Genomic DNA, 15,471 nt, shown 5'->3' on the forward strand with positions numbered 1-15,471 from the left:
TTCTTTTTAATGGGAAGACCACTTAACATGTACTCTCCACAAATTTCAAATATGTATTTTTAACTGTGTATTAATAGCATACATTAATTATAGTCCCCATGCTGTACATTAGGTTTCCAGAACTTAAGGGCTCATCTTTTATCTTCACATTTGTACTCCTTGTCCAACATTCACCCTACCCCATTGTTCCTCATAACCACCCTCCTATTCTTCCAATGAGTTTGATGTTTTCAGGTTCCACATATAATTTGAGATCCTTCCATTTCTTTTTGTGACTGGCTTATTTCACTTGGCATAAAGTCTTCAAGGTTCATCCCTGTCATAGTAATGACAGAATTTCCTCCTTTTTAAAGGCTGGATAATATTCCATTGTATGTGTATACTAATTTTCTTGATCCATTCATCTGATAAGACACTTAGGTTGTTTCCATAACTTGGCTATGGACTAGTCACATAGTTTATAGATCAAGCTTTGGGTATGTTCCCCACCCCTCATCTATTCTAGGCGTGATTCTCTAGGGAAATTTGACACCATTATGTCAGGCCTGTGCTAATTCTCACCTGGAATTGTATGTATTTGCTTATTTAGTAGAATTAATTTCAGAACATGGCTTAAGATTGCTTTGTCAAGAGTATTATCCACAAGATAAAGATATCAGAACCTAAAATTAATTCACTGAATTCAACTCACTTTCTTTATATTTTTGTTAGCAGTTTTAACTTGTGCTGGTGTTCTGACCTAGGACAGAGGCATAGTATATTTGGGTTCAGAATCTTTTTCTGCTGTGGATTGAACCTAGGAGGTCTCTATTACTGAATTACATCTTCATCCCTTTTTACATTTTGAAACAGGGACTTCTTTAGTTGCTGAGGCTGGCCTCGAACTCTCAATCCTTCTGCATCAGCCTCCCAAGTCACTGGGGATTGTAAGCATGAGCCACTAGACCTGGTGAAGACTTTAAATTTGTTTTTTTTTAAATTTTGCTGTAGACAAATGTGCCAAAAGTAACAGTTGCAATTTTATTTGATGTAAGTTATAAAAAATAAAATAATGGCATAAACCCAATAAATGTTTTTTCTCTCATGTATGCAATGTCTGACAGGTCAGGGCACTACCACATGAAAACATGAGCATTATCCTAAGTTTTAGGAAGGCAGCAACAGCATTCCAGGCAGGATGAAAACAGGCAGAAAGGAGGGGAAGGGCACATGCCCACTGTCCCTGAGGGCAGGTTTGGAAGAGCTGTTGAATTGTACTTCACCTATATCCACTGGCTGACACCTACCATATGCCTTCACTGAGTGGCAAGAGGGGCTGGGAAATATAAGTCTTTATTCTGGGCACTACACAGCCTGTAAACATTTCTGCTGTGTTGGAAAAAGGAGAGAGGAAATGTGGTACAAGTGTGTACCACACGCAGCTTTCATACAAATATAAAACATTTACCGGTTCCAAATACTTTTCCCCCAAATTAGTCTTTCTTTCAGAAAGGAAATTGATCTTTACTGTGGGGCTAAACTAACCCATTATTTACCCTGGGTAGCACAAATGAATTTTTTTAAGGGGCAAACAATCCAGTATTTCTACCTGAGTCAGCAATGACACTGACTCTTGTTGCAACCCAGCAGCAAGGAGGCGAGTCCTGCCACTTTTTTTCCCCCTGGAAGTTTCCCTTGATTAGTTTTCCAAGAAGGTGGGCCTTGGTGTGGAACAGGATAGGTCAGGGACTGGGGGTTGTGGATAACAGATCAGAAGAAGAGAAGTGATTACAACCTGGAGACATGGGAGGGGCTGGAGGGAATGACAGGATTCAGCAGGTAAGTTTTTTCTCCTTTTCTGATCTCTCCCTGTTTTGGGATTTGCTTTCTGCTCTAAGATGATCCCTAGGACACTGTGGAAAGCATGGGGAAACAACGGGGGTGGGAGGAGGCAGAACCCCCTGGAGATCCCTGGCTGGCAAAGTTCTACAAGAAGGAGGAAGTAGTTCCCACCTTTCATGAGTGGCTAGGTGCCAGGCATTTTGGAAACATCATCTCACTTTATCCCCTGAGCATTATGAAGGAAGCAATGAGGTAAAATTAATCTGCTCTGGCCTAACAGCTCTACCAGGAACAGAAGACCATCCAGTCTCATGTGCAAGCCGACTTTTCTCCTAGATGATTTTGTCAAAGGCTTAACTTCAGTTCCATAATGACTATTTAAAGGTGAGGAAAGGTGGACGTTAAGAAAAGAATAAATAAGTAGCTGTGCCTCTTTTTTTATTCTACCTCCTATTGTTCAATTGAGCATCAGTCTTGTTAACCTCTTTTATTACTCCCCTTGAAATGTTTATTGGGCCAATATCTATAAACTTTCATGGACTTTGCCCTAAATGCAACATAGTCACCATAGTAGAAAAACTTGAAGTAGAAACACTTAAGTGTTTTGAAAAAAATGAAGTGATCTTACAAGTGATCAACTTGCTAAAACTTGCTGAATTCTTCTTCTGAGTGTCTCTACATACAGTGGATACTGTTGCTTGACTACTCTGTAGCCTTTTCCCTATCCTTGTTCATTAAAACCCTGACTTTGTTCAAGTATTCCCCATCCTTGAGCCTATGGGGGGAAGCAAGTCCAGTCTTGGGTGAAATGTGATTAGCTTATAGGAATAGTGGCTTCATTTTTTCTTACCAGGAATTGGCTTAGGAATGGACATATAATGTAATTCTGAACAATAAGAAATGAATGAGAGATGTCTCATAGGGGCTTCTAGAAAAATTTTCTTGCATTAAAAAAAGAATGCAAGAAGCCATGGCCCCCTTCTTCCTGCCGGGAGAAGTCTGTATTATTACCTTTAAATAAAACCTGCTTAATATGCTTGAAAAAAAAAAAAAGAATGCAAGAAAGGACTATTTGCTCTGCCAGCCTTTGAATGGGCTCTGAGGATGGGATGTTTGGAGCTGCCACAACCATTTTGTAAGAGATACCCAGAGAGCAAAAGCCAGCCTGTTGGGGATGACAGGGCAGAAAGATGAAGAACCTGGTTCCTTTTTTTTTTTTTTTTTTTGCGGTGCTAGGGATTGAACCCAGGGCCTCGTGCTTGACAGGCAAGCACTCTACTGGCTGAGCTATCTCCCTAGCCCCTGAACCTGCTTTCTTGAGGATGTCAATGAACAACTGCAATAGCCAAGCCCAGTCCTGATCTTCCTATTACGTAAGATAAATACACTTATTGCTTCTGCTATTTTGACCTTTTTTTTTGGTTACTCAAATGTAAATGAAGTATCTTAAGTGATAAACTAAAGAAGGAAAAATACAATGTGAGATGTGGAATTAGGTCACTTTAGGTATTCAGCCACCACCATAAAAAATGGGAATGTGTTACTTACTATGTTCACACATAATTCTTATATAGAGCTGCTAAAGCAATACCATTAAAATAGATTATTTTTACTTTTAAAATTAGAACTTTGAAAATCACCAATTAGATCAAGGGGCAAAAGAAACAAGTTTCTCAGGAAAAATTTTGTCAGTTTTCTAAATACTGGAATTCTCCCTACTCATATCAGGTTGTCATGGATTGTTTTTCTTGACTGTCATTAATTCTGATTTATTTTCTTCTGGCTGCTTTTCACACCAACTAATTCTTAGTTTTAAGAACAACCTATTCCAGATGATCTATGTGGGTCTAGAACTCCTTAACCCTTACAAATGATGAATTTCATTTCTCAGGTGAAACAAAGATACTGTAGAAACGGGGAACATGTTCCTTATGATGAAGCTGGTTTCACTATCTGTGCCTTCCTCATAGTCACACCCCATCAACTCCATGACTAGGAGTTCAAAGCAATACATACTTTTTTTTTTTTTTGTGCTGGGGACTGAACCCAGGGAGGGCTCTCCCATTGTTACATCCCCAGGGTTTCACTAAATTGCTGAGGCTGACCTCAAACTTGGGATCCTCTGCCTCAGCCTCTGAAGTATCTAGGATTATTGGTGTGCATCACTATGCCTGGCTTGCAAGACACATATGTTGAAAGCTGTAATTAAAAGCCTACAAATCCCCAGCACCACACACACAAAAAAAGAAAACAAAAAAACCCCCTAAATTTTGCCTTAAAAAAAATGACCTTAGGATTAGTTGTTATTGGGAAGAACATCTTGTATGGTTATAAGAAAACTGCAAGGGTTTGGACTTGCTTTTAGTTCCTTGCCAGATGTATTTGTTAGCAGCTTACACACGAAATTCAGGCTTTTGAGAGATTTATCTGCTTACTGATGAGAGATTTATGGGGAAGTTTGATCAGCCTGGTTGAGGAATGTCTGTTGCGACCTCGACCTACTTCTCTGGGCTAATAACTACTCTCTGAGTTATCTACCTGCCTGTAGATTAGCAGAATTCCAGGCAAGCATGAAACAAAATGTTAATAAATGGTCATCAAAATCTACTGAGATCACTGACTTTTAGATTTTACTCAGATTGCTCAGGACTAACCCCAGGTATGGCTCATTAGTAGTTGAGACTTGAGCCTGACGAACTGGACTGTGGATGAGATAAAAAACCAGACAAACCCCTTTCATTCTTTTGCCTCTGTCAGTTGAAGCATTTACAGCAAAGACAGCTTCCACAGTCATCGAAGAAAAAATGGGCTTACCAATTCCCACCTTGCGGATTTCTCAATGCATGCTGGCATGAGGGACTCCAAGAAGTTCTGTAGTTGAGAACCTTTTGATCTTTGCATAGCTCAGCCTTTCTCAAACTTAAGTGTGGGATAGTTATTTTTATGTAACAGTTAAAAACCCACAAAGTGCTTATGTTCTGAGGAGCAGGCATTCAGAAATTGCTTGCCTGACCCACATTTATTTTCCTTGTTTCTACCTGGCCCACAAAGGGATGGGCCTGTGTGTGTGGGGGTAGGTGAGGGAGGATGGGGTTTTTAACCGAACCAGCCATATTTGCAAAAAGAAATTTAAAAGAGATGAATTAAAAAAGAAAAGCAGAGGCCTCTAAGGAAATCCAAATTATTTAGCTAGAGTTTATTGAGTACATACCGTCAGGCACTATTTTAGATAGTCTGCATTTATTAAAAGTTAATCTTCAGGACAGCCCAATGAGGTGAATGCTACCTTCACTTACACACCATAGGCAAGGAAAGCTCGGGTTCAGTGAGAATAAGAAATTCCAGCTAATGAGAGGGAAATCATAATTTGAGCTCAGTCTGGCTGGTTAACCAGTCCTCTTAAATGTGAAACTTTATTCATTCTTTACTCATTTCTTGCAAAATAACCCAAACCAAAGAGATTCCCTGAGTTCACCAGCATGGAGACATGAGTTTTTCACTGGGTTCGCAGGAGACACCCTGAGAGGACTCGCTTTATATAGATCCTCTGCACTTTCTAGCTGTGTGACTTTGGGAATGTGACTCAATGCCTGTTTTGGATTTTTCCCACACATAAAAAAGAAGTATATACTTTGTGGGGAGGTTGTGAGGAATACTCAGCATTTTCCACCATTATCCAAAGCTAGGCTCGCTAGAACCTCCACCTATTGGCCTGGTGTTCTCTGTGCTGCCATCTTCCATATGGTGCTCTTTCAAAGAACACAAAGTGGTAACAGGGCTGCCTTCTCCAGGCTAAATATTGCTGGGCTTTTCAGTGAGTCTCACAGGCTATGATTTTCAGAATGCCTTTCCTTCTGCTCACACTTTAAACAACTCTTATGCCACCATATGGCATTTTGATCTCTTTTTCCAGAATATGGTATCACAAAGAGAGTTTTTCTTATAGTCCTTAAAAGGTTGAATTTATTTTGTTAAGTGGTGAAACTGTCAGGAACACTGTTAAACTAGAAAGTTAACCTTAAAGCAAAGTTTTATTTTGAAATTTTGTTTCCTTTCTCCCACAATAAATACTTGAACCCAACAGTCACTGAGTCTTAAAAAGGACCGGTAACAGGTCATGTTGGGGATTAGCTGAATGAGTGATTGTTTCTCTGCTTTTACATTAATAAGAACCGGGTCTTTTTTTGATGCAAGAAGTAACTTTAAGGAGGGCTTGACCAGATGCTTTCTAAATTCCTTCCTAATCCTGAGATTATGTGATTTGAGGTTTCTTCTGCAATTTCATTCAAAGTGTACACATACCAAAGTCCTCCTCATTCCAGTGCATTTATTATATATTTATTTAAAAGAAATCTCACTACCTATAGTGTATATAAATTTGTAAACATATCCTATTTCCTGTTTTACGTGAGGAATTGCTTCTTCAGAGGGTGGTGAAATTGGTTTTAAAGTGGTTTTTCTCCTCCTGCTTATTCTTCCACTTGACATGTTAATCTCCTCTTTATCTTGTCAGATAACCCTTTGATTATTTCCATAAGTATAAACAGATGTTTTCAGTAATGGAATCTAAGGCAGCAATCACCCATACTCCAGAACACTGTTAAGAATTATTGACATAGGGCTGGGGTTGTGGCTCAGTGGTAGAGTGCTTGCCTAGCACGTGTGAGGCACTGGGTTCCATCCTCAGCACCACATGAAAATAAATAAATGGTTAAAAATGTTTTCTAAAAATGAATTATTGAAATAGGATCAGTCCATTGGAACTCAGAACAAATAAACGAGAAAGCCTGTCAGTTACTTTGGTGGCAAGGGCATAATCAGGGACATATAGGAAAAAACCAAAATAAACAAACCAAAAACAGCTTTGTGTACAGACCTGTGGTCCAAACAGATACTTACCCATACAAGGACTTCCCTCAAAGGTGTTCACAATTAGTAAAATAGGGAATTGTTTGCAAACGGAGACAAAGCAGGATATAAGGATCAAATATAGCCTATTAATTTATGGACACAGACCCCCTCAATATATTAAATCTAACAATAGGCAGCATGTTTGTATATTTCTCCATTTTTATATGCTTTAGGTACTAACTAGTCCTGTGTTCCAATAGGATATGTTTCTTGGTAAAGAATTTAGGACTCTTAAGTAGATAAGAAATGATAATAAGATATTCAACAGTAATTGACGTTTATAAGGTCAGATCCTCAAATGTCCTGTCATATAGAAAGTTAGACAAATCAGATACACATAAATACCTATGCAGGAAATGTTATTTTTGCCTCAATCTACATTTAGTATTATTAAAGTCTCTACTGATGCCCTAAAAACCAGAAACTTTTAAACATACATTACCCAGAGAAATACACTCTAAATGCTTACTTATTGTTAGAAATCTGGAAAAGAAATATAAATTCTCTCTGTAGTATTTAAAAAACTGACACCTAAATAATTTCCACTTTGGCCCGAGTTAGTAATCTAGTAGTCTTCACTGAGCTGTAACAGTCAAAAAATATTTAAGTTCCAAATATAAAGACTTACATACACATTTTAATTGGAAGTAAGAATTTATTATCTATTACATTTTTTTCCTGGCCAAAAGAATCTGAAGGAGTTTTCTTTCTCTTACTTTTTTGTGACAAATATTGTCAGGCTTTTTCAAATCAACAAAATGTAACACAATTACAGCTGAGAAGACTAATTTTCCGTGAATGTTTTAATCACAGCCCATTTTAAACAACATTTTTATGCAGATTCACTTTGCTAGATACGATTTGCCTTCTAAAGGTCACTGCTTCTCAGGTCGCTTCTGGGTGGCTTTGACACCTTCTCAGTTCTCCTCAACATGACCTCTTCACTTTTTTCCTCTAGAGTTTTCTTGGCTTAAAATAATGGCTTGAAGAAGATCACAGAAGACTTAGTGGCTCTGTGCTAGTTTTCCAATGTTGGACAAAGTTGGGTTGCTTGACAGTGACTCATTTAGAGCTCTGTTTTAAGTGCCCAGGCTGGCTCAGCAGTCTGAGGGATCTGTGATTCCTCTTAGAACTAAGAGTGGAGTCCTTTCTTCCACCAGCCCAATGCAGTGGCTGAAAAAGCCCAGGAAATAAATGGCAATGAATGCCACTAGTTAGAAGAAATTTGCATTTAATGGTGGTATTATAAGTAAAGCATTTCCTTCAGCAAAAGTTCCATTTACTTAGTGCTTAGGGAGAATGCTGGATTTTATAACCATGGTTGCCTTTCTTCGTGGAAAAAAAAAATTAAATTTGGTATGCTCACTTCCTCTCAATTTCCTTCTCTTATAGTCAGGCATGCATGCTTTGTAATCTAAATTTCTTAAATTCATTTAAAATCAGAAGGGGGGAAAAACCCAAAAGGATAAAAATAAGCACAAAGTAATTTTGCCATTACATTTTCTTCTGGATAACTCTGCAAATATTTCTTGTCCTTTCCGATATGTTTCAACACTGCAGAATAATATGCTGTGGCTCAAGGTGAAGCAATGTGCAGATGAGTGATAAAAAATGGAAACCAGAAAAGGAATATAAGTGTAAATTGAATTTTTAAAATTCTAGTAACACAATAGCTTCTTTCCTCATGTATTCTGTTAACGGGCACTGCCACTGCCACGTGGGTTCACGTTTTATTTCCAGAAGGCCACGCACCATAGGCCTGGATAACAAAGACAGCTTTTGTAGAGGATAACAAAGAACCTGTTGCCATTATCTCCTGCTGGAGGACTTGCAAAAGTCTTCTGGAAGCCTAACAAAATTATGTCCTGATTATTTGTCTTCTGGACTCTGGGGTCTATGGAAATAGAAAAGGATAGAAACATGGCATGCTTTTTGAGGTTGCTTGGGCTGGGTAGTAGAAAAATAGGTATTTTCCTTTGGGGCTTTTTGTAGCTGAGTATGGTGAGGCTGAAATTTCTGAGGGTAAGTTTTCATCCTCCTCAGTCTTTAAGGGAGTGGTAGGCTTTGGCAGTACGGCTGTTGACAAAATCTGTCTTCTTAAACTGAGCCTTTGGAATAAACAGACAGAAATGTGAAAGGCAACACAATTCTCACACAAGAGAAAATGCAGTTTTCTAGTGGTTTCTCACCAGACAGGTGACTGTTGCCTGGCTGGGTAACTGTGACGCCCTGGCTATCAGTGTTCTTACCTTCTTGTAGGCGTTGTGGAGCTCCGTGTGTGCCCACAGAGAATACAGCAGAACTGAGGCAGCTTTGCTGGCTTTGCTGGGGGCGTAGCTGGAAAAAAAGGACAAGGCAAGATGTGTGAAGGCTCTGGATGCTGCCTTCCGACATTCTGCCTCTGCAGCCATGGCCCTGGCAGCCAGAGGAGTTGGGTGAGAATGGAGATGGCACGCCACTTTTGTTCTCTCCTCTATTTGTGCTGGGATGGAACCCAGGGCCCCACATGTTCCTTTAATTGTTGTTTTAATCTTTTTAAACCACTAGGGCAGTGCTAATAAATATTTTATAGAGAAAATTCCTGATATTTATAAGGAATACATCCTTAGACATGTTACACATCCTTGAATTTACTAACAACGCAATTGACATTATTGAACACCAATGCAGGAATGTATGGATGATATCCACATACCTCTTAGACTCAGTGGTGTCAATGTAGGAGTAATTTTTCAAGTTAATAAAATAAATGATTGTGGCAGCACTTGTTAAAATGGTTTCAGAATCACTTTATGGCTTAGAATAAATGGAGAAATTGTTACTGTTCTAAATCCGAGTCACCACTGAAGTTGACACTGATATTTGTTTCTGAGGTTCTCTTTTAAATGTGTCCTGAATTTCCTATTTCTGACCGAAGATCAGTGCCTTCTTGGATCTCTTTCTCTTCCAACACCTCATAAGTACATGCTGAATTTTTTTTTTTAAACAAAGTAATAAAGGTTGTGTTTTTTTCTGCCCCCTTCCATATCACAGGACTTATAAACATGTAACCAAGAAGCCAGAAAGCCAGGCTGTGGGGAGAAGAGCACACTGAGGTCAAACATCAGTTTAAAGCCTTGCTCCTTCCCACCAGCCCTGCATAGACGGTACTCAAATTAGCATCTCACAGATTTTTAGTACCCTACAAACTTTTCTAGTCAATTGGCAATAACTAAATACAAATAAATCCATGAATGCTCTGAGTCTCTAATACCCCAAATCATAAAAAGTTCTTAAATTGCAAGGTGGTGATATTCATAGTTTGTTTTTAAGTTGGTAGTTTGGCACTCTGGAACTTGTTTATCCAAAGGTATAATGATGCAGATGATAATGAGTTCCCAGGCTAGCTAATAAATGATAGGTCAGATATACAACCTCAAATAGGGAAAGAGCAGCAGGGACAAATGGAAGCACCTATTAATTTTTTTTTTTTTTTTTTTTTGAGAGGTCATGTGAGGAACCACTCACAAGTGGACATTCAGGGCAACACATAAGTTGCAGCAGACATCCCCCTATCTTGCTAAACTATTAGAAGTGTCCAAAAGTGATGGCATATTCCTAAGAGCAACAACTATTGCATCTGAATACTCAAATAATTAAAATCATACTACCTTAGTATGTATGTATTACCTTAGGGAGGTTTGCTTAGGAGTTTAGGTGTCAACTTGGAAGAGTTGTTTCTGTTTTGTAGTAATAATTCGTTTTTCTCCACAAAGGTAACTGCTACCTGTCAGGCTCTGGGAAGAGGTGAATTTGGGGAAAATGACATTCTAGCCTGGGGTCCAGGCTTATTTTTGATCATGTGACTCTGTGGTACTCTAGAGGCAGGCTGCAGAGGATCACGGAGATCTTCCTTGGGCAGGTGGCACTGGAAGTGACGACTGCTCATTTCTGGATATACCAAACCCCTGTTCTCACCTCTGTACAGTCGAACACACATTTGTCTGCTACAGGTAAAGTCTGTTTGCTCATTACAGGTAGGCTCTGACAGCATTTTTTTGGTTATTTACAAGGGAAACTTGAAGGCTGGGGATATAGCTCAGTTATATAGCACTTCCCTAACATGCACAAGGCCCTGGGTTTGAACCCTACCACTAAAAAAGAAAAAAAATTTTTTTCTTATATTTGTAACAAGGTAACAAGTCAAGCAATTCTGGGTTGTATGAAGAGAACAAGATGATGATTTTCATACTCTTTCCCATCCATCACTCTAAATTAACTAATAGTAGTGATTTGGTTACCCAGGATTAGGGATGGGAGATGACTTATATGACTAGGCCTTCTATTTGCTAAAGGATCAGGGGTAGAAGGGATATGACAGAGAAAGCAAGAATTTCTTGGCAGCCACCTTCCACTGCCCCTGGTCTCACTGCTCAGTCTAAGTTGCCTGGTGTGACACTGGCTAAACAGACCTAAGCAAGGAAAAGGGCATTCCCTGTCCATAGGATCCAGCTTTGCCTCTGCTTCTCTTAAATCACAGTGGTGGTCCTGAGAAACTAATTCATGAGGTTGGTAAGATGCTGGAGTACACTTCCAAGAGAAGCTATAGAGTTTGCCTCTCTCTTGATGTTCAGAGGAGAATGGACAACTGAGCGGCCTGGCTGATTCAGTTCTTCACTTGCCTCATCACCAGATGGTCTGGGCCAGTTTGTAGCCATTGTGCCCACAGGACTCACTGATGGCACATTCACAACGGGACAGGGGAGGTGGTGGGGAAAGAAGAGACACTGATGGGCAGATACTGAAGGACTTACGCATCTCCTGCGCTGATGGTCATAATTTTCTGCAGGCCCCCCGTGTTCAGAAGGTCCCGTGCATTCTGGTAACTGTTTTGGATTATATTATTCAGTGTGTAACAGGCGGAAGTTGTAGTTTCAATGAGAAGGTCATTACTTGGGACTGTGTCAGGAATTATGGACACCAAATCGGGTAGGGTTTCTTTGGCTACAAGATGACAGAAAAGACATTTGATTAGAAAGATTTTTCTTAATCCCAAGATGCTAACACATTTTGGGTAAAAGACATTAAAAAAAAAAAGGAAACACAGTTGGTCAAGGAAGATGAACTTTTTCAACAAGCAAATTTGAACATTTGAAGAGCATCTGAAGATATTCCATGTTCAGCATATTAACAATTTTTCACAAAGTAATTTGACAGAAGTGACAAGAATCTACAAAATTTCATTCTTTCTTATTAGACATAGTTTTTTTTTTATTTTTGTTTTTTAAATTTTTAAAATTTTTACAGGCTGCATTTTGATTACTGTACACAAATGGGGTACATCTTTACATTTCTATGGTTGTGCGCAATGTAGATTCATATCATTCGTGTAATCATACATGTACATAGGGTAATGATGTCTGTCTCATTCCAACATTTTTCATACCCCTTCCCTCTCATTTCCATGTGATCTAAAGTTCCTCCATTCTTTTCTCACCCCCATCCCCCCGACCCCATTATATATCATCATCCACCTATCAGGGAAAATATTCGGCCTTTGGTTTTTTGGGATTGGTTTATTTCACTTAGCATGATATTCTCCAATTCCATCCATTTATCTGCAAATGCCATAATATTGTTCTTCTTTATGGCTGAATAATATTGCATTGTGTATATATACCACAGTTTCTTTAGTCATTCAACTGTGGAAGGGCATCTAGGTTGGTTCACAATTTAGCTACTGTGAATTGAGATGCTATAAACATTGATGTGGCTGCGTTACTGTAGTATGCTAACATTAGAGAAATGCAAATTAAACAACTCAAAGATTTCATCTTACTCCAATTAGAATGGCTATTATCAAGAACACAAACAATAATAGATGTTGGTGAGGATATGGGGAAAAAGGCAAACTACATTGTTGGTGGAGTTGTAAATTGGTGCAGCCACTCTGGAAAGCAGTGTGGAGATACTAAAAAAACTTGGAAAGAACCCACTTTTTGACCCAGTTATCCCACTCTTTGGCTTATACACAAAGACCTAAAAGTTCATATTCTTCAATTCAGTAATTCCATTTCTGGGAATACACCTTAGACAATCACTTTAAAAATAGAAAAGTTTTCTGCAGAGATCTTTCTGATGGCATTATATATAAGTGGAAAATTATAAAAGCCTATATCCAAATAATAGGAATATGATTAAAATATACATGCAAAGAATGCTATACATTCCAAAACACATCTATAAAGCATGTACAACAAGAAAATGTTTATATTAATATTCTACATGAAATATCAGGACTTATTTAAGCAAGGAATATATAATTCTACAAAAGAAAATATATGAGAACTATACTAAAATGTTAATAAGAACTGTTTTTATAATAGTATTAATGGTGAACTAAAGTATTTTTAAAAATTATCTGTACTTCCCAGAATTTTTCAATACATAGATAATACCACTACCTTAAAGAGAAATGAACAAGTTTAGATGTTCTTTTCCACCATGTGTGTAAACATCTTGGTTAGAAGTTTGAGTTTGGCTTTTTTTTTTTTTTTTTTTTTTTTTTTTTGGTACTGGGGACTGAACTCAGGGGCACTTGACTGCTGAGTCACATCCCCAGTCCTATTTTGTATATTATTTAGAGACAGGGTCTCACTGAGTTGCTTAGCACCTTGCCATTGCTGAGGATGACTTTGAACTCACGCTCCTCCTGTCTCAGTCTCCTGAGTCACTGGGATTACAGGTGTGCACCACCATGCCTGGCAAGTTTGACTTTTTATATGGTAGCAAGAAAGGTATTGATATTTGAAGTCTTCACTGTAATTTGTCCTAGGGTATAAATATTTTGGGCAATAGAAATTTGTACTTAAATTTTATAATAGTTCTTTTCACATATAGTTTCTTCTTTAACTACTTTGGAACTCCTTTTCAAGATTGATAGCATGTTTTTGTAGCTCACACTGCTTCCCAACAGCTCCTTAATACAGTGTTGTGTTGTTCATGAATATGTAACAAATATTTATCTTATTGTTCTGTCATCTGTGTCCATGTGGCACCTTGAACCACGCCTCTCTAATACTGGATTATAATTAGTTATAATAATATATGTGTCTGTCTGAATTTCAAGTGGGACTATGGGTTTCTTAACTACAATTACCTTATTTCTGTGTTTCCAGCATCACTCATTATTCTTGAAACAGAGAGATACTCAGTAAAAGGCACTGAATGATGTGTTGTCACTGGATAATACCCAAACCTGATGGCAGGTAAGACTTGCTTATTGCTCAAAGGGCTGATCGCTACCGTGTCTATGCATCATGGCATAGTGGTAAGTCCAGAGCTTAGCCTCGGAAGCCAGACTTCTTTAGTTTGAGTCCTCCTCTGCTACTCAATGGCTCTGGGCCTTGACAAGCTAAGTAACTTGTCCTCTCAATGTTGCATTTCCCTTATTTGTACATGGGGTATCATAACAGTATCTACTTCACAGTTTTTTGGTTTTTTTTTAAGGGAATTAGGAGCTACCATGTGCTAACTATGCCCTGCCCACAGTAAGCTCTCAATAGATGCTTGTTATCAGAAGCATACCTCCTTTTAACAGGTTGTTAAACCACAGTATCAAAGACCTTGAGAACATGAACTTTCAACCTATTTCATTGACTAACATGGAGATAAGCCCAAGACGACTGAACAACAAACACCTGGTCAGTCTCTCTGAGAGTGCAGCAATGGCAGCAGAGACCCAGGCTGTCCACTTGAGAACTCTGCCCAGGAAGAGGCTCTGCTTTCTCTTCCTCACTGTGCCATGAGTGTCTACCTCTGTAGGTCAAGGTCAAGGTTAGAAATCAGGGGCATGGCTAAGGAGGAGTGGCAATTAAAGGAGTTAGAATCTAACATTTTCTATCATGTTTATTTTTCTTAGAAAAGTACAACTATTTATACCAGCAAATTTCATACCATAATAGAGTGTGTGTGTGTGTGTGTGTATGATGTATATTTCATTCCAGAATGGACTGTGGGCCTGGTAAGATCTTTAATATTTGCATATCTGAAAACACCTGTAACGATGACTAAATGTGACCTGGAATTGTAGAGCTGTGTCTGCTGCTTCCTAGGGCTTATACACACATTACTTTATTTGATCCTTGGAAAAACACTATGAGGTAGTAATTACTCATTTCCCTTGGTGTGCAGCAGTTAAGTGACTAGCCAAGGTGACATGGGTTGGCAAAGTAGCACTGTGGGATGCAAGCCATCTCCTCTCTGTGACAGATGTTATGCTGTCACTATGCCATGTTGCCTATCTGCAAGTTTTTGAGAAAAAAATGTTTCAAGTTTTTTTCTGTAAACACAAGTAAAATGTGACTTCATTCCCAGTTGACACGTGGAAAGTTCCCTGGCACAGAAATCTCTCATGAGAAACACAAAGCATGTATTCAAATAGATTTTCACTTATTCCTGGCTAATAAAACTCAGAATCAAGACAAGTTCTATTATTTAAATTATATACTTTGCATAAAACCAATATGGAATTTAAAACTGCATTAATCTTGCTGAGATCTATTCTCTGTTGTCCTTAGAAGCACAGTAACCACAGGGTTACTATAACTTTCCAACAGTTAGAAACTGACAGCATTTCTGTCCCAAAGGTATATGCCTAATGTGCACAACACAGTTATTTTCCTTGGCAATATTCTAGAGATGGAGTCAATGTTTCACATGGGCAAAGAAAAAAAGAATAAAAAAGGCTAAAGGATAATA

The 15,471-nt window shown here is 38.5% G+C and overlaps 1 protein-coding gene across 2 annotated transcripts in view; it reads right to left on the reverse strand.

Moving 5' to 3' along the window:
- Positions 1-7,256: 7,256 nt before the first annotated feature.
- Positions 7,257-15,471, reverse strand: part of Pkp2 (plakophilin 2) — an 83,333-nt gene continuing 75,118 nt past the window's right edge. Inside the window, exons 11-13 of one of the 2 annotated variants that reach the window (XM_047549865.1) lie at positions 11,526-11,715; positions 8,982-9,069; positions 7,257-8,840 (exon numbers count right to left, since the gene is read on the reverse strand). In XM_047549865.1, the coding sequence (XP_047405821.1) occupies positions 8,772-8,840; positions 8,982-9,069; positions 11,526-11,715 (347 nt within the window). In that variant the 3' untranslated portion in view covers positions 7,257-8,771. The remainder of the gene's footprint in view (positions 8,841-8,981; positions 9,070-11,525; positions 11,716-15,471) is intronic. The other variant, XM_047549866.1, reaches the window with a different exon arrangement.

Source organism: Sciurus carolinensis, chromosome 4 (genome assembly GCF_902686445.1).
Source record: "Sciurus carolinensis chromosome 4, mSciCar1.2, whole genome shotgun sequence".
Taxonomy (NCBI): Eukaryota; Metazoa; Chordata; class Mammalia; order Rodentia; family Sciuridae; genus Sciurus; species Sciurus carolinensis.